The sequence below is a fragment of the Gracilinanus agilis genome, chromosome 2, assembly GCF_016433145.1.
Source record: "Gracilinanus agilis isolate LMUSP501 chromosome 2, AgileGrace, whole genome shotgun sequence".
Taxonomy (NCBI): Eukaryota; Metazoa; Chordata; class Mammalia; order Didelphimorphia; family Didelphidae; genus Gracilinanus; species Gracilinanus agilis.
In genome coordinates, this window is record NC_058131.1 from 648,802,656 (window position 1) to 648,822,227 (window position 19,572).

Here is a 19,572-nt window from a genome sequence, read left to right on the forward strand (position 1 = left end):
CTGAGGACATTTCAGACATGACCCGCCCCTCTGCCCAACAGCCTTCCTCCCTCCCCTGTCTTAGATAACTGCGGGGGGTGGGGGTGGGGGGGGCTCACATGGGTGTGAGGGTTGTAGTTTGGGCACTTGGTCTCTAAAAGGTTCACTGTCCCTACTCTAGGTCCTCACAGGTTTTTAAGACAAATAAGATAATAATATAGATAAAGTGCTTTGTAAATGCTAAGGAGCTAGATAGGTGGTTTAAATAATGGTGATGAAATACTAAGCACATGGGGCTAGGAATCAGAAGACCTGGGTTCTAGTCCCGGTTCTGCCTCTTACTGGCTATGTGACTGTGGGCAAGCTGATTAACTTCTTTGAGTGCCAAGTTCCTCATCTGCAAAATAGGGATGATACCACTTGACTTCTCTCCCTCATGGATTTTTTTGGGAGCATCAGATGATTGTACTATATTTGGCATATTTAGGTAGACTTAATGCTCACATCTACTTCCTTAATGTTATATGACCTACTATATATATATGCATATATTTATATATTTACATCTCTTAAAAAAAAGAATTCAAACAAGCCTTGACTAAGTGCTTACAATGCACAAGGCATTGGGGAGACAAGGACAAAAATGAAACAGTCACTACCCTCAAGGAACTTAGGTTAAACATGTGACAAAATGGCTTCTAAGATTTTTTCAGAATTATTGCATTTCCTCCTGTCCTCCCCCACCTTAGTACGTGCTCAGTTCTTTGAGACATGAACCACGATACCTTTTTTTTTTTTTTACAGTGAGATCCTAATTATTCAGGTGCTAATTAGCTCCTGGATTACCTAGACCCTTTGCTCCTCTTTTCTTGTCATATTTGCGATCTCTGAATTCCTTGTTATCACTTTCACCAGGGAAGGCCAGCAGCAGGAAGAAGTAGTGAATATAGCTGTAGGTTAACAGCCCTAGTAAAAGGATTTGTTCAAGGGCAGGTGGGAGCTATTGGTAAGGAGATTTTCTTTAAGAAACTGTGAATTTCAATTATCTAGTTTTCTCCTAAATCCAATTAGCAGAATAATCAAGAATCTACTGTAACTAGCAAAGACAAAAAAACCCCCAAAAAACAAAAAACAAAAACAGCAACAACCAAACGTTTTTTTCCTATGTAGGGGCAACAATCCACAAAAAAAAAAAAGTCACAGATAAAAAAAAATTCTGTTCAATTTATAGATAGCAACATTTAAACTGTTTAGCTTATGGCATTTCGAGCAAAAACCAGGTAATATATAGCTAATAAAAACAACTAGCACAGCATCTTGCATATAGTAATAGCTGCTCAATAAATGCTTTTAGAATCGGGGTAAAATTGTACTTTGGTTCCATATTATGTACAATTAGGGAAAAAAGAAGACTATGCATTCTCTTGTGTTGTCAGTTAAAGCTCAAGTTATACCAGACAGCAAATCTGGACAAGTAGTCAATATCCCTCTATTCAGAAGTGTTTTGCTCCCCCACGATTGAGAAAGAGACCTTTTGTTCACCAGGAAACAATGTGCCTGCTTTTAGTTTTAAATTTGAAATGTTACTCTTGAAATAAATGTTTCTTGTACCATAGAATGCTTAAGGTCTGCAAAGAAATGGACTTCAGGTTTTTTTTAGGTCTGATCACTTACTTGTTGTGAGTAAGATTATTATAAGATTATGAGCTCCTTGAGGGCAGGGACTATCTTTGCCTCTTTTTGGATCCTCAGTTCTTCCCACAGTGCCTGACACATACTAAAACCTTATTGACTGACTGACTAGTTGTTCCTGAAAGTCCTTTTGATACTCCTATCTGATAGATTGTCTTGACTTTATTTAAATCATGGTGGCTACCCTCATTACCTAAGGCTGGAAGTTACACCTAAAACCAATATTTACAGAGCCTTTTGTCATCCTCAAATCCTATGGAAATTAAGTTTCTTTGTGACAAAAGAGGCCACGTTCAAAACAAACCAGAAATCAAAAATCTTTACAATTTGTGAAATCTAGGCTCCTTGGATGTGAAGAGAGGACATAGGCACTGGGTCAGTGGTTGTGGTGCTGTCCATTAGTAAAGTGCTGACAGGCTTAAAAAACCTGGCTGAGGGCTTTCTGGGATCAAAAATCCGGGCATAAGTAGGCAAGGGGCCATGGTCAAGAGTCTTAGAAAATTAGGGAGCTAAATTCCAACTGTCCTGAATAGAAGAGATAATGACTAAGTTGCACCTGGCTCTCAAAGACTAGAAGATCTAGCCTTGGTGGCGATGAATGTATTATTGTTGTTTGCATGTGCATATTAAAATATGTGTTAAATGTGATTGAATACATAGAAACATTGGAGTGGGAAGAACATTGAGCGATGAATCAAAAGGTTTGCATTTGAGTCCTAGTTCTACCATTTACCAGGTTGTGACCTTGAATGAGTCATTTAGGATCAGTCTCAGTTTCTTCATCTCTAAAATGGGGTTACTCCAACTTGCCAATTCCTACCTCATGAGTTTTGTGAGTAAAGCACTCTATTAACTACAAAGCACTATAGAAGTGTGAGAGGTGATGATAGTGGTTAGTAATGAATTGGGAAGGACTAAACAGAAAGGCATGAGAGATTTGAGAAGGGAAGAATAATTAGCCGGAGAGATGTGAGGAAGGCTATTAGGTAGAGAGAGTAGCTAACCTAGGATATCTGGTCTTTTTCATCCTCTCCTTTTTTCCTCCCCTTTGCTTGATTTTCCTAGGAGGTAAGGAAAGATGTTGCTGGCTTCTGGGGGTGGGGTGTCAGTGGTCAGAAATACACCCCCAAAAGAAAAACACCAGAGGTTGTACTATTGGTCATTGGTACATTTTGGGGGCTTTCACCTTAGATGTGTAGAATATAGATTGTGAGGACTTTGCAAAGCCTCAGATAACATCTTTCTCTACAATTGCTCTTACATCCATCCTTTTCTCACTATTTATACCATTAACACCTTAGTTCAGGCCCTCATCACCTCTCACTTGGCCTATTAAAATGACCTCCTAATTGGTCTCTTTGCTTCAAGTCTCTCCATACTCTGATCCACTCTCCTTACAGCTGGCAAAGTGATTTCCCTTAAGCATATTTCTGATCATCTAGCCCAAATCTCTCATTTTACAGATGAAGAAACTGAGACTCAGGGAAGTTTTTATATTCAGGGAAGTTATTCAGAGAAATTATTTACCCAAGGTCACAGGGCTAGTTAGTGTTAGGGGCAACTAGGTGGTGAAGTGAATAGAACACTGGGCTTAGAATCAGGAAGACTCATCTTCATGAGTTAAAGTCCAGCTACAGACACTTCCTAGCTGTGTGACCCCAGGCAAGTCACTTAACCCGGCTTGCCTCAATTTCCTCATCTGTAAAGTAAGCTAGAGTAGGAAATGATGAACTACTCTAATATCTTTGCCAAGAAAACTCCAAAATGGGGTCATGAAGAGTCAGATACCACTGAAATAACTCAATAACTTGGCTTTGAACCAGTTTTCCAGGTTGCTCTGTTAGAGTTCTTTCCACTGCATCACACTATCTTTCCTTCATATTAATCTGAAGCATTATGTAGTCTAGAGCAGCCTGAAGGATCAGTCTAGCAACATCTGCCAGTCAACAAATGATTATTTAAGTCACATACAAAAAGAGGGTGAGCAGAGGGCCTTGCACATAGTAGACACTTGGTAAATATTTGATTAATTGATGACCTCAACATTCAGGGCATTGTCTAAGTCGCATCCTTATTTTAGCAACTACTTAGTGATATTTTTGTTGCAGACCCCTTCCCTTTTTTGATGTCCTGGAGTGTATCCCTATGCCTCCTATATTATTTCTTGCTCTGCTGGCAGTAATTCTAGCAACAAAATGTTTTGTTGGAGCACAAGCTCATTGTTGGTAGAGTTGCTATTGTATTTCTTTGTTTGAGGTCTTTTTATTTTTCCAAATCTGATCCAGGTTTTGTTCTAGTTCGGTCTTGGTTGGGATAATAGATAGTTTTTCCACGCTCAGTGAAATAAATCCATCAGTAAAATAATGAGTTAAACACTATTCACAGCTTTTATCAAATCTTCAAAGTCTCCTCTCTGAAAGAGATCACCTCAGCAGGGGGTTGGGGAAAAGGAATTGTAGTCTGGCTTGCAGTACTGTGGCTAGAATGTGATCAACTTCCAGGGTAGCAATGACTGGAAAATGCAAGAAATAGATTTGGGCTTGACTTAAGGAAAAGCTTGCCCCCAAGTCAAAACTGAACAAAAGTGACAGGGTGGTCTCAGGTGGTCAGAGTCCCACCCCACTTCCCCACAGAGCTTTAAAGTTAAGCCCTGGCCATGCGTGTTGCAGGAGGGATTTAGATACAGGAATAGGATGGACTAGATAGATGGTCTCTGAGCTTTCTTCTAAGTCATATTCTATGATGAGATCCTTGCTTTTAGCTCTAGAAATTATTATAATTTGAAATTCACCACCCTCTTTAGATAAGAGATTTTTAAAAATATTTGATGGCCATAATTGATGGTAAGTAAACCCAATAGGCACCTCTGATGGCTGGAGTAGTTAGTCCAGACCATCTCTTGATCCTATCACAGGGGTTGAGAACAATAAATAGAAGATTTGCCTCCTGTGCAATAAAGGCGTGGCCATGCTGAATCTTGGAATGCCATCACTCACTCAACTCCCCAATTTCTTTTCAGGGCATTGAGTCACAGCTTCTTGTCCACATCTGGAAGAAGGGCAACTTCAGCACCTAAAGATTCTGAGGAATTCTCTGTGGCTGATCATGGCCTTATGAAGTTGGCATTTATAAACCATGGCCCAACCCAATCTAATCCATCCCCCATGATGGTGGTCAAAATGACTTTCTTAAAGCACACAACTGACTGTGACATTGCCCTTCCTGACCTGGCCTACTCAATAAAGTCCAGTGGTTCCCCATTACCCCAGAACTGAGTATGAACTTCTCTGGCATTTAAAACCTTCCACAACTTGGTCCTAACCCACCTTTCCAACTCCCCTTCATGCAGTCGATGGACCGACCAAGCTGGCCTTCTTATTCTTCCTTATATATTGCCTTCCCATGGTCCATTTCTGTGCCCTTGCAACAATTATCCCGTATGTCTGGGATATCATTTCACCCTCCTTATCTTTCCCTCTTAGAATCCTGAGTTCCCTTCCAGATTCAGGCTCAGGCACCACCTTCTAATTGCTAACTTTTATGTAGTGCTTTAAGGTTTGCAAAGTGTTTTACAAAAATGATCTCATTTCAATTCATGACAACCTTGGGAGAGAGAAGCCATTACTGTCTTTATTTTATAGATGGAGGAATTCGGGCACATAGAAGTTAAGAGACTTTCCCAAGATCATATAACTAGTGTCTGAAGCCACATTTGAATTCAGGTCTTCCAGATTCCAGGTACAGAACTCTATCCACTGTACTACCTCACCACCTCCATCCTTTCTTGATCTTCCTGCCGACTAATTCCTTCCCTCCCCACCCTTGCCATTACTTTGTATTCATTTTGTACACACTTAAATTTGGAAGTGTCTCCTTTCATCAAATGAAAAATAATTGAGAGCAGGGTCTGCTTTCATTTTCGTATTTATATTTATAGCACAACACCTAACACATAGTAGGTGCTTAATCAATGCATGGTGAATAAAGTATATTCAGGGTCGATGGCTAAGGGAGACAATATTTTTCTATTTGCCCACTGCATATACTTCCCTAGGAAGACACTGCCAAAAACCCATGACCTTGGATGGGACTGTCCAAAGCTTGGGTCTCAAATCTTCAATGTTCCTCTGCCAAGAGGCAGCAGCAAATGGATTTGTTCCAAGATAGGCAGCTTCACACATCTACTTCCTTCGAATTCATGCTCCCTTCCTTCAAATCCACACATCTATGCCTCCACCCCTGCTCTTCGTGCCTGTTCCATGGCGACATTTTGGCAAGGTAGTGTTCCATCATTACTAAGCAGACAGAAAGAAAGCACTTCCTACACACAACATTCTCTCCCATCTTCTGTCACGGTCACTAATACCCTCCTGTATAGCTTTTACCTATCTAAGAACAGATGCAGGTGAACTAGACTAGATCTGGAATAATCTTACAGAGGAACTGTTAACCTGAGGTCCAGGGACCCCCAAGGGGCTTGCAGAGAGATTTTGAGGGGATACATGAACTTGGATTGGAAAATCTTATTTTCACTAACCTCTAACTGAAATTTAGCATTTCCTTTAATTATGAACTTTAAAACTCCCCCCAACCAAAAACATTCCTCTGAGATCCCATCAGATTATCAGAGGGGTCCACAAAACAAACAAACAAAAAAGGTTAGGAATCTTTGAATCAAATGTTATTTATTTTTGTTACTCCCACCTTCCCATTCCTATTTCAGTATCAGTCATCCCTCTACCCACAGCTCCCTGACCAAAAGGTGAATTGATCCAGCATTTGTCATTATTAAAGCTAGTAAGTGCTAAAATGTTCAGCACCCTGGGCCAGTGGTACAAGGTCATAAGAAAACAATCCTATAGAATATTTAGAATTAACTTTATTTTGGGTCATGGTCCATCACCTTTGGTAGTTTTGTAAAACCTATGGACCTTTTCTCCAAAAAAATGTTTTAAAATGATTAAAATATATAGGGTTACAAAAAGAACCAATTATGTTGAAATATGGTTACCAAAATATTTTTTTAAAGTTTGCAGTCTCCGTTGTAAGAACTTCTGCCTTGGAGGGATGCTGAGGTTGGAGAGTGTATCACCCCAGAGCTAAAGCATCTCTGGTGGTAGAATGAAGCCTAAGACAGGAGAAGAGGAAAACTTTCTCTTTCTCAAGCTTATTTTATTCGGGGAATGAACCTCTGATGACCTCAGGCTGTTAAAGATTCTAGCTATAGCCTACCCCCCTAAATCTCTTTATTCCCTTCCTACTGCAAAGCTACCAGATTCAAAGCTTCCACCCCTGTTCCCCAAAATGGAGTGATTATGCCATATCTCTTAGGCTGGCCATTTTGCAGTCTCCTAGCCCAGAACTTCTATTGGCTCCATTCTTAGCTCACATATGACAGATCCTTGGTGGAGAGGGGAGGGAGGGAGGAGAAGCAGAGAACAAGGAGCAGAAAGGCATAGGCTGTTGACCCTAATTCAAGGTTTAAATTTTTTTTTCCGGTTACATGTAGAAATAAATTTTGACAATTGTTTTTTGACATTTAAAAATTCTTATTTTTTGCCCTCCCTCTCCAGGCAGGAAAAATAAGAATTTTAAAATGTCTGATATAGGTTATACCCACACTTTTATGTAATACAAATTTCCATGTTGCTCTTGTCATAATGGAAGACACATATCACACATACAATAGAAATCTCATGAAGAAAAAATAGTGGAAGATAGCATGCTTTGATCACTTCATGTTGCATCAGTTCATATAAATCTTTCTAGGTTTTTCTGAACTCATCCTGTTCATCATTCCCTATGACATAATAGTATTCCATTCCATTCCATGAACCACAACCTGTTCGTCCAGTGATGCCCATATTATAGGACAAACCAAGTGATGGACTGTCACCTCAGTTAAAGAGCTACTAAAAGTGTTTTGGTACCACAAGATCCTTTTCCTTTATCTCTAATCTCTTTGGGATACAGTGGTATTGCTGCGTCAAAGGATATACATAGTTTTGTGGCCCTTGAAGCCTGGTTCCATAATTGCTCTCCAGAATGGTTGTACCCGGTCATAGTTCCACCAACATCAGTGCCCCAATTTTCCTACATCGCCTCCAGCATTTGTCATTTTCCTTTTTGCTGTTAGCCAATCTGATAGGTATGAGTTGGTGCCTCGGAGTTATTTTAATTTGCATTTCTCTAATCAATAGTGATTTGGAGCATTTTTTCATATGACTATGGATAGTTTTAATCTCTTCCTCCAAGAACTGCCTGTTCATATCCTTTAACCATTTCTCAGTTGGGGAATGTTTTGTATTCTTAAAAATTTGACTTAGTTCTCTACATATTTGAGAAATGAGGCTTTTGTCAGAGATACTTGCTATAAATTTCCCCCCAAAATTTGTTGTTTCCTTTCTAATCTTGGTTGCATTGGTTTTATTTGTGCAAAACCTTTTTAATGTAATGTAAGCAAAATTATCTATTTCATTTTTCGTAATGTTCTCTATGTCTTGCCTAGTCATAAATTCTTCCCTTATCCATAAGTCTGACAGATAAACTTGTTCATTTTTCTATAATTTGTTTATGGTATCACCCTTTATATTTACATCAAGTATCCATTTTGAATTTATCTTCTGACTCAGTCTTTTAAAAGAAGTTTGACAAATAGCCCCAACAGGGTATGTTCTAGCTGTGGCCTCGATATTCTCAATATTCAGTTCCAGAATTAGGCAAAATAAAAATGAGCTATAATATGGGCAACTAGCAATTATGCCTTTATGGCACCACTTCTAATGTCTTTCAGGGTTAAGAGTTTATAGGCAGGGACAGCTAGGTGGCACAGTGGATAGAGCACTAAGGCCTGAAGTCAGGAGGATCTGGATTCAAATCTGACCTCAGACACTTCCTAGCTGGATGACTCTGGGTAAGTCACTTAATCCCATTTGCCTAGCCTTTGCCCTTCTCCCTTAGAATTGTAAGAAGGGGCTTTAAAAAAAATATGCAGGCAGCATTGTGTAAGAGAAAGAACTCTCTCTTAGGCATAAGAAAACCAAACTTTGTCTTGGATTTCCTACATAACTAGCTGTATAACCTTGAATAACATCTAACTTGTGTGGTTATCAATTCCTTCTACAGTAAAATGAAGGGCTTTATCCAGATCAGAGGTGCTTAGCCTGGGGTTCATGGACCCCCCGCAAAGGGTGTGTACATAGATTTCAGGAGATCCATGAACTTGTATGGGGGAAAATGTCTTTATTTTAATGAACCTTTGGTTTCCTTTCCAATCCTCCTTTGTTCTTGAGAAGGGATCTACGTAGGCTTCACCAGTCCACCAAAGGGATCCATAAGATTGAGAGCCTTTGGATTCAATGAGCTCTCAAGTCTCCTCTGGCTACAAAATTCTAGAATATGCCATTTCTGAAATATATTTTTCCAGATAAGATTTTAAAGAAAGTCATCCTGGTCCGAGTTAACAATTGCAAAGAGTCAAAGTCAGTTTAAGTGTCTTAAGCTTGCTTTTAACATTATTAGCTTCTTCCGTAGAAGCAGAAATAATGTTTTCTTCCTTTAGATTAATTTACTCTAAATAGAAATTGTTTGGCCATTGAAAAAGCAAGAAAAACCCTCATCTTTCTTTTCCAGTTCATGAATAAGTAGAAAAAATAGGTTAAAGATTAAGTCAGCTACACAAACCAATATTTTACATTTCTGATGTCAACGTGAATGAAATTAACATCTTCTAAAAGCACACATTTGTGACAAAGTTAAAAACTGCACTTTCCTTTGTTCAAATGATTATATATCTCTATGGTAGGGGAAGAAGCTAACCAGCATACATAAATGCCCTTTATTTACACAGATAAGAGCTGGAGCTAGGGTGCAGCAGGATAAGCCCAGGATCTGGGGCAGGAGGTCTTGCATTTGTGTCCTGGCACTGTTCACTAGCAGTGTGACATTGGACAAGTCATTTCCCCCACAGTGTTTCTTCATCTGTCAAGCAAGGGGCTTGAATTAAGGGTGTGTGTGTGTGTGGGGGGGGGGATCCAGTTCCAATCAGCTAGTGAATGACTATAGATTTTCAATGTGATCATTTACCCCTTAGAAGCTATAACTTAGGGCTTGATTTATTGTTTTGCTGATTGTCTAGACTTCGAGAAGTAATGGAGAGAATGTTGGTAATGCAGTTTAAACTTAAAAGTGTGGTCATTGCATGGTAGGGTTTTTTGGGGTTTTTTTTCTGAGAGCTTGTTGTTAAATGTTTACCAGCACACTCCTGGCCTCTTAAGCTTAAGGCAGTCTCATGTAACTGTCTTATTTTGGATGGGGGAGAGGTTCTTCTAGGGCAGTCTGGCCAAAGTGTTCTCCAGATATTCATAAATAGTCCGTCGAATTGCAGAGGGTTCACCTCACAAGAAACTGAGTGGCTGCTTCAAATCATATTTGACATATAAAACCAAGATCAATTTTCCGATGCAACTGTAAAATTAGCCAGGAAGCATATCAAAAGAAGCTATTGTCTTAAAGCCTGCCGTTCCCCTTTCCGTGGAACCACTCCCTGAGCTCTGAAGAGCATAATGCCATAAAGCTTCAGCTCAGGAAGGCACCTGAGAAAGACAGTCTAGCCCAGTGACTCCCAAAGTGGGCGCCACCGCCCCCTGGTGGGTGCTGCAGCGATCCAGGAGAGGCAGTGATGGCCACAGGTGCATTTATCTTTCCTATTAATTGCTATTAAAATTTTTAAAAAATCAATTTCCAGGGGGCTAAGTAATATTTTTTCTGTAAAGGGGGCTGTAGGCCAAAAAAGTTTGGGAACCACTGGTCTAGCCCAACCTCTTCATTTTACAGATAAGGAAACAGAGTCCTGGAAGGATGAAGTGAGTTGCCTAATGGATATTAAAACTTTATCAATAGGGGAAGCTAGGTGGCTCAGTAGCTAGAGCTCCAACATTGGAGTGGGGAAGACTTAGATTCAAATCTAACTTCAGCTACTTCCCAGCTGTGTGACCCTGGGCAAGTCACTTAACCCCATTTACCTAGCCTTTTCTCTTCTGTCTTAAGAGTCATTGCTAAGACAGAAAGTAAAGATTAAAAAAAAAAGTAATCCCAAAAACTTAATCAACAAACATGAACTTGTTGCATGATGTGGAGTAGGGGAGGGAAAGCCAACTAGCAGTTTAAATCATGATTTAACCCTGTAGCTAGTTTCAGTTGAATTCAAGCATTTATTAACTGCTTACGCACTAAGGCAGGCACCGGGGATCCAATGACAAATGTCATTGTCCTGCCCTCAAGAAACTTCTATATTACATTATTCATTTGACCAGGGTTCCTATTGATTGGTAGAAGATCCCTTCAGACCTTTGGGAATAAAAAACTCCTCCCCAGCAGCTTCTACCAAGGGCAAGAATGGCAAGGCCAGATTTCTCTAGTCTGGTGCTGTGCGCCCCTGGAATGGGCACTTTTCCTAATAAGAAAGAGGGAAGCACCTGCCTTTCCAGCTTACCCACGGGCAGCCAGGGAACAAAATCTCCAGTGACCAGGAGGCATGTGTGTCCCTCTCCAAAATATAAGCCTCTGCCACCCCATGGAAGGCACGGAAGAGACAATATGCCAAGAAAAATTTTGCACCTGCAGGTGAACAGATAGGCAGTCAGTCTGCCTAGGCAGCCTCCCAGCAGAGCCGAGCCCAGACCTCTCCCCCTGCCGATGGTGATGTAGACCCAAAGGGGGGAAAAAACATCAGCACGAAAAAGAGTGGTCAGCTTCTCTTCCTCCCCAAGTCAGACACACGCACACTCCCTCCATCACAATTAACGGGAGAATCTGAAACACAACAAACTCACCGGCAACATGCTCAAAATCAATGGCATCGATACCCAGAACTGGGATACCAAAAAAACCTATTTGAAGAGCAAACACTCAGAGCAGCAGCCCTCTGCGTGTTGCAGAGAACAGATCACACAGCCTCCTCACAAAATCCACCACAAGGTCAATGGACCCAAGACGAGTTGAAATGCAGGCGCTTTCCAGAGGCCAAATAGCTTGCTTCCATGCTATGGATAAACCCTCCACTTCATCAAATATAGGCTCAGCCATCAAACTGAGAAGGAGCAGAGGATTTAGAGCTGAAAGGGATCTTACAAATGGACCTCGGCCAATCTCTCATTTTACAGACAAGAAAACAAAGGCCAAAAAAAAAAAAAAACAAAACCAAAAAACCAACAAACCCAGGTTGAGAGCGGAGATCACAGTAAAAACCCCAACAGGCACTAAACCCAGGTCCTTTGATTCCAAGTCTTCTTCTACTACCATGCTGCCTACCAGACGTTAGACCCCTGAGGAACCCAAGGAGAAATAAGTCCATAATAAATGGTGGAGGAAGAGGAGAAGAGGGAAAAGGAGAAGAAGAAAGAGAAGGAGAAGAAGGAGAAGAAGAAGGAGGTGGGGAGGAAAAGAAGACGAATGTAACTGAAGAATAGGAGGCAGAAGAGCTAGGTTCTAGTCCAAGTTCTGCTATTAATCAGTACGGTGTTCAACTTAATTTTTCTGAACCTCAGTTGTCTTGTTTTAAAGGCATCTCTTTATTTTACCTGAAGGCAGAGGATGGAATAAAATCTCTTGAGGCTTCTCATCAGCTCTAAAACTATTCGTTCTATGAAGTAAAGGTATGGACAAAGTCACTCTCAGTGTACCTTAATTCTAGTCTTCTATTATTAGTCAATAAGTGGATTTATTAGGCACATACTATATGGCTATAGAGGCAGCGAGATGGTTCAGTGGATAGAGCACTGGCCCTGGAGTCAAGAAGACCTGAAATCTGGAATCTGATACTTATTATCTGTGTGTCCCTGGGCAAGTCATTTAGCCTCTGTTTGCCTTAATCCACTGGAGAAGGAAATGGCAAACCATTCCAGTATTTGCCAAGAAAACTCCACGGACAGTATGGTCCAGAGGGTCATGAAGAATCAGACCTGACTGAATAACAACAATGTCCCAGGCACCATAAATAAAAAGAAAGACACCCCCTGCCCAGAGTGAGTTTACATTCTAACAACACATAAAAGGAAGCTGAAAAGGGGAGAGAAGGTACCTCCCGTCCCCCAAAAGGGAGGTTCTAGGAACTCATCTATAAAAGAAGAAAATGAAAGGATGGACAGGAGAAGGTGGCAACTGAAAAGGTGTCCAAGTCTGTAAATGCAACATCCGCTTTTTAGCTCCCTGCCCCAGTTCCTAAAATCTAGGGTACCTAAACCTTGGAATAAGTTACAAGAACTCTAGAATCTTCCCCTCTAAGTTTTGTGGCCTGAGAGATGTTTTCGATATGATTTTTTTAAAACCCTTACCTTCTGTCTTGGAGTCAATACTGTGTATTGGCTCTAAGGCAGAAGAGTGGTAAGGGTAGGCAATGGGGGTCAAGGGACTTGCCCAGGGTCACACAGCTAGGAAGTGTCTGAGGCCAGATTTGAACCTAGGACCTCCCATCTCTAGGCCTGGCTCTCAATCCACTGAGCTACCCAGCTGCCCCTTTCGATATGATTTTACTTCAGAGGAGTGAGTGGGCTAGCTGATCTCATAAAGGTCAGTGGATCTTGAAGTTGAAAGAGACCCAGAGATGATTTAGTCTAACCTTCATCTGATGGCTCAACTACTTGTATACCACCATCTTGTGTAAATGACCATCTGTCTTCTAATCCCCAACTTTATATTCTAAGCATTTCTAGGTATCTAACTCTTGGTTATCCAGCCTAAAGGAAGAGAAACGGTGACAAATCATTCCTAACCGAAGATTCAACAGAAAAACATTTTGATAACACAAAAAGTTATTTTTACCTTTGGAATTCATTTTTGTACTTAAATGAGCATGAGTGTGTCTAATGCACACTTCAAACCGCACTTCAAACCCGATAATGAAGCCACAATGAAAGCCTGACCCAGGAACTAGAAAGCTGCCTAGTTTGATCATCCTGAACTCTGCTTAACTCTTTCCTGTTCCCCATTCCTTGCTGAGAGACAGCATTACCTCTCAGATGGATGCCTGTTCACATGAGCTCCTCTAAGATTTATCAGTACAGCTCATACAGTCTTTTCTGGGGGAGAAAAGTGGGATGCGGGTTACAGCTTTTTTGTCATAAGTGTGTTTCAAGGGACTGAACCAAGAGTAGGAGAGGTGAAATTTTGTTTCATGTAGGATGGTCTCAAGGGCTGGTAGATGGCGCAGTGGATAAAGTGTTGGACCTGAAGTCAAGGAGACCTGAGTTCAAGTCTTTTAGCCTCTAGCTGTGTAACCCTGGGCAAGTCACTTAACCCCATTTGCCTCAGTTTCCTCATATATAGAATGAGCTGGAGAAGGAAATGGTAAACCACTCTAGTATTTTTGCTAAGAAAACCCTAAATGGACTCATGAATAGTCAGACACAACTGAAACAACTGATCAATGGTTCCATCTTGGAAAGGAGGAGGAAGAGGCGATAAAAACATGCCAAATGGACTCCAATTTTGTTATAGATAATACACAACAACTACTTTCTCTACTGTTTAGGACATAGAAAAACTTTCTTGAGCTCTCAGGAGAGGGAAAAAAATCTCCACTGAAAAGAAACTTATCATCTTGACATGAGGGATAATCATCCTGGAAACACTTGATCAAACAAGGGAGGGGAGCTGTTCGTGTAGCCAAAGTAAGGGATCCTGGTTAGATGATACTACATTGGTAACTACAAAATGTTAAAGACCTAGAAGGTCTCTAGCAAATTCAGATCCTCTGTAAAGGATTTATAGGAGGATGTGGACACGAACTGGGTGGGAAAAGGGAGTATGAATGCATTGCCATCTGTACATTTGGGACATGAACTGGACGGGGGAGGGGAGAGAAATAAGGTATTGTGAATGGGTTGTGTCTTTAGTGAAGAGCACTTTGATGTACTTCACACTGATGAAATTATAGATCAATTGAAATTTAAAAGGGGAAAAGGACAAAAATGAATCATTAGTGGTTGGAAAGGAACAATAGGGATGTTCTAGACACATGAAAAATTCAAATCCAATAAGCAAGAATCTGGAGACAATCGGCTATTTCCATATACAGAAGGAATGGATACTTGATATGAAAAGTTCATTTATGCTCAGATAAGAACCCAGAATGGATTGACTTCAGCAAACTTGTGTATGTTACTATGGTGGTCAACCAACCATCTCTAAAACTAAAGGGACAGAAAGACTAAAAGGCCTTCAGCAAAATCCCTTCTCAGAGAGGAGGACAGGAGAAGGTCTTTGGGAGAGGACCTCCGGTTTTCTTTCTTTTCTTTTCTTTTTTTTTAAATTTTATTCCTGTTCTTTGTACCTGAAAGACGAGTTGTGAGAGGTGTAATATGGCCCGTGACTTTGCTATTTCAGTTTGCCTTTGAGGTAGCTGCCAAGGGGCTATAAATCAAAAGAGGAAAAAAAGCCAGCAAGCAGCACCAGGCTGTCTTTGCTTCTTCCCTTGAAGCTTAGATAAAGTCTACTCAACTGTGCAAACCCCAGGCTCTCTCTATGGAATGCTGGGAGAAGGACTTCAATGATTCCTGAAAACTGAACGGGAGAAAACTGAGATCAACTGAGTGGTCTGGACAGAAGGTCTAAAGACCACTCCCCATACAGCAGGAGAGCTGGCTGCATGGTTTGGAGAGGAAGACAATTGCAATTTGCAGTTATAGAAACTTTTCGGGTAGAGAGTGATTCCAAGAGCCTGGCATGGTAGAGCCATTTTTTAAAAGAATTTTTTTCCTGAACTTAGCAATCACCAGACAAAACTCGCTTTTCCACATATATAGGAGAGAGATGGAGAGAGACATAGACACAGAGAGACCAAAAATCAGAGAGACAGAGAGATCATATACAAAATAACGAGCCTCTATGATGTACAGCTTGCTTTTAAGATAGTGAAAATTAGTATTTACAGAGTTTTGAGGCTTGTAAAGCACTTTACATATGCATGTTATCTTATTTGATCCTCAAAACAAGGTAGTGCTATTTTATTCCTATTTTACAGATAAAGAAATTGAGCCTGAGAGATTAAGTGATGTGCCCAGAGACACACAGCTAGTAATTATCTGAAGCAGGATTTGAACTGAGGTCTTCTCGATTCCAAGACCAGCACTCTATCCATTTTGACAATATAACTTTCAAAGCTGTCCTGCTTATCTGTGATTCTTTCTCTTCTATTCTCTTTTGTACATTAAAAAAAAGATTTTCAATAACAGTATTTTATTTTTTCTTTCTTTTCTTTTTTACTTTTGTTCATCCTCATTCTTCCTTTCCATCTCCCTCCCCCACTTCCAACAATACAAGGACCAGACCAGAAGGGATGGAGCCCCAGAGGCAGTCAAGGACTTGGCAAACACAGTTGTCTCTCCTAGAGCCATTGTTCTACCTTGTTGGTTCTCTCAGAAACTTCCTTTCTTCATCTTATGTCTCAGCTTTGGGGGCTCAAATGCTTTCTCAAAGGAGTCAATTCCACTCAGTAAAAATTTATTAAATGACTATGATGAGCAAGCTGCTGAGTCACATAACGTAAAGAAGAAAATGACAAATTGAAAAGTCCCCGGCACTGAGGCGCCAACCTTCTACTGAGGGATACAACATGGAAACAGATAAATAAAAACAAGCTAGGTGGAGCAGGGAGCGAATATTAATGAGTGGAGAGATCACGAAAGGCTTCTTGGAGGAGATGGTACCTGGGATGAACCTTGAAGGGAGCTAAGGAAGGATGGACAGTCTGTGGAATGCAGACAAATTACCGGGTTCTGTTCAGTTGGAATGGAATAGGGCAGAGAGGGGAGAGATTCAAGATAAAGACTGGAAAGGTGGGGCTGGCCCTGGACTAAGAAGGTCCTTTCCAGCTTTGCCATCCATCTATAACTGATGTCATTGGTTCCCAAGATGGTCTTTGATTCCTGAGTTTTATCTGACATATCAACATCCGGTCCTTGGTACCAGATGTTACCTAGCTACAACCCACTTCTCATCCCCATTACCCCAACCATTCCAGAAGAAGATAAAAGGACTTAAACCATTAATTCATGTCTTCTGTACACCATTCCTTTCTGTTCCTACCTGGACCATTATATATATAATATTATAAACAATACATTGTTATTTATTATATAATAAATAATATATTGTATATATAATAACACACACATATATATGTGTTATATATATATATATATATATATATATATACACACATAAATAAAATAAGGGACCATGGGGAAGAAAGGTAAAATCTGATTGGAGACTAAATAACTGAATCTTAAAGATTTAAGGCCACTTTATGGTCTTCCACTGTTGGGATCTATTACTGTGGTTCGCCCCTGAATCCCAGGCTTTTGAGAATGATAATGGAATCAAAGTACATGACCTGTGTAGAAATAAATACCTGACTGGCTCTTCTCAGGAAACCTGAGAAGGCAGAGGGAAGTGGTCTTGGAAAAGTCACCTACAATCTGAGACAGAAGCAGCTTGGAGGAAGTTTTGGATGCCTTCAGCCACAGATTCTCTTGCAGGGGCTCTGGTGGCCTCTTGCTAGCTTAAAAATGTAGAAAAGCACCAGAAAGGGAGATTTCAAGACCACCTTCTTCCTCTAAGAGCTCCTTTTCAGGCATTCCATGCCACTCATAGTACCAGAACTAGAAAGTTATTAACGTTCAAGGCTCAGTCATCAGGCTAAAATGAAGACAACGATGAACACACACACCCAAATGTATCTATATTGAGATCTATCTCTTTAGACTGGACCTATGAGTTCAGAGGAATCCATGAAGGGTAAGAAAACTCCCTCTACCGAAGCAAAGCAGCATTGCAGCTGGGTGGTGCAGCGGATAGAGCATTAGGCTTGGAATCAGGAAGACTCATCTTCCCAAGTTCAAATCTGGCCTCAGATACTTAGTATGTGATCCTGGGCAAGTCACTTAACCCTGTTGACCTCAGTTTCCTCATCTGTAAAATGAATGGGAGACGGAAATGGAAAACCATTCTAGTATCTTTGCCAAAAAAAAAAAAAAACCCAAATGAGGTCACCAAGAGTTGGACATGTCTGAAATGACTGAACAACAATGCAGTGGAGAGAATGCTAAGCCCAAAGTCAGGAAGACCTGAATTCAAATCCAGTCCCAGATACTTACTAGCTAAGTGATCCTAGGCAACATCACTTTATCTCTGTCTATTTTAGTTGCCTACAAAATGGGAAAAATTATCATCTCTACCTCTCAAGGTTGTTGTGAGGATCAAATGAGATAATTTCTGTAAAGTGCTTACCATAGTGCCTATATAGTAGTCATTTATTTATTTATTCTCTTCCTCTTCCCTTTTCTGCAACTTCAGGCCTTAGACAGTTGCCTGAGGGCATCAAAAGGTTAAGGATCTTGCCCAGGGTCACACAGTTAGTGTGAATATAAGGCAGAACCTAAATCCAGTCTTCCTGACTCTGAGGTTGTCTCTCTATCACTCCACCTCTTGTGTGTATATAGATCTCCTCTGTCTTCTTGCTCCTTCTCCTCTTCTTCCTCTCCCTCTCTCCCTCCCTCTCTTTCTCCCTTTCCCCCCTTCCCTCTCCCTTTCTCTCCCCCTTTCTTCCTCTGTCTGTCTCTCTGTCTTTGTGTCTGTGTCTGTCTCTGTCTCTCTTCCTCTCTCTCCCTTCCTCCCTCTTACTTTCTATCTTAGAATCAATACTATGTATTGGTTCCAAGTCAGAAGAGTGGAAAGAGGTAGGCAATGGGGGTGAAGGGACTTGCCCAGGGTTTCTACACATTTCTCTCTCTCTTTCCTCCTCCTCCTCTCTCTGGCTCTTTGATCTCTCCTATCTGAATGCTCTTTACAAAAATGTAGATGATAACTTGTCTATGCCTGCCCATTCTGTACAACTCTTATTATTTATGTCTAACTGTAAGTACCCAACTAGGAATAATGTTTATAGACAGGCAAAAAATTGGCATTCCCAGCACCTTCTGCCCTCTTTTCTGTTACTCTGTCATCATTAGTACAGAAGTAGAAGGCCACACTATGTATATCTGTACACACACACACACACACACACACACACACACACACAAGACGACATCCACATACATGCACATACAAGGGCAGCATGATTGAGGTAGAGGGAGACCTGACTTACCCTTCCAGAATGACCTAGCAGAATAAACACATTAGTGTCCTTCCTGTGTCCAGTATAATTCCAGAAACCCCAGGATTACAAAGGATAAGGTGATACGTGTTTTCAAGACAGAAAGGAAATGCCAACAGCCTCTACGCCTCGGGAGTCAGAGGGAGAAGAGAAGGAGGCTCCCAGAGCCAGGGCACCCACGTTTGCAGTGGGCCGTTAGCTATGGATCAGCTTTTTCTACAGTTATCCCAGTAAGAGGCAAACACAAGACCCTCAGTTGGAGGCGCAAAGAAAATGGCACTTACCCCGCCACAACGATCTCAAAGTCCCCGTCATGGTCCACGTCGGTGACAGCCACGCCATAGTTGAGCTGGGTTGGGTTGCTGTCATAGTCGGGCGGCAGGACCGAATTGGTGACTGCAGTAAACATGGGCTCAGCTTTCTGGGATCCCTCGCTGGGAGGCAGGAACCGGAACAGAAGCAGCAGCAGCAGCATCCTTAGCAACATCTGAAACCAAAGCCAAAAGACTTCAAAGGGAGTCTCGGGCCAAGAGCCACGGCTCTTGGGAAGGATGGGGACCGGGGCAGGTCCGCCTTTTCCCACATCAATAGGATGTGATTAAAATGTGTCTAGCCACTACACAAGAAGCCCAGTCAACAACCAGGATGTTCAAAATCCAAGACGTGAAAGGAGAACTCATTTGTAAAGACAAAGGAAAACAGAAAATCAGAAACTGAAAGCTGGAAGGGATCTCAGAAGTCCTCTA

At 41.1% G+C, this 19,572-nt stretch overlaps 1 protein-coding gene across 1 annotated transcript in view; it reads right to left on the reverse strand.

Annotated features, from left to right (window-relative positions):
• CRTAC1 (cartilage acidic protein 1) overlaps positions 1-19,313 on the reverse strand; it is a 162,359-nt gene extending 143,046 nt beyond the window's left edge. Inside the window, exon 1 of the mRNA XM_044662681.1 lies at positions 19,111-19,313. Coding sequence (XP_044518616.1) covers positions 19,111-19,313 — 203 coding nt within the window. The remainder of the gene's footprint in view (positions 1-19,110) is intronic.
• Positions 19,314-19,572: the final 259 nt, after the last annotated feature.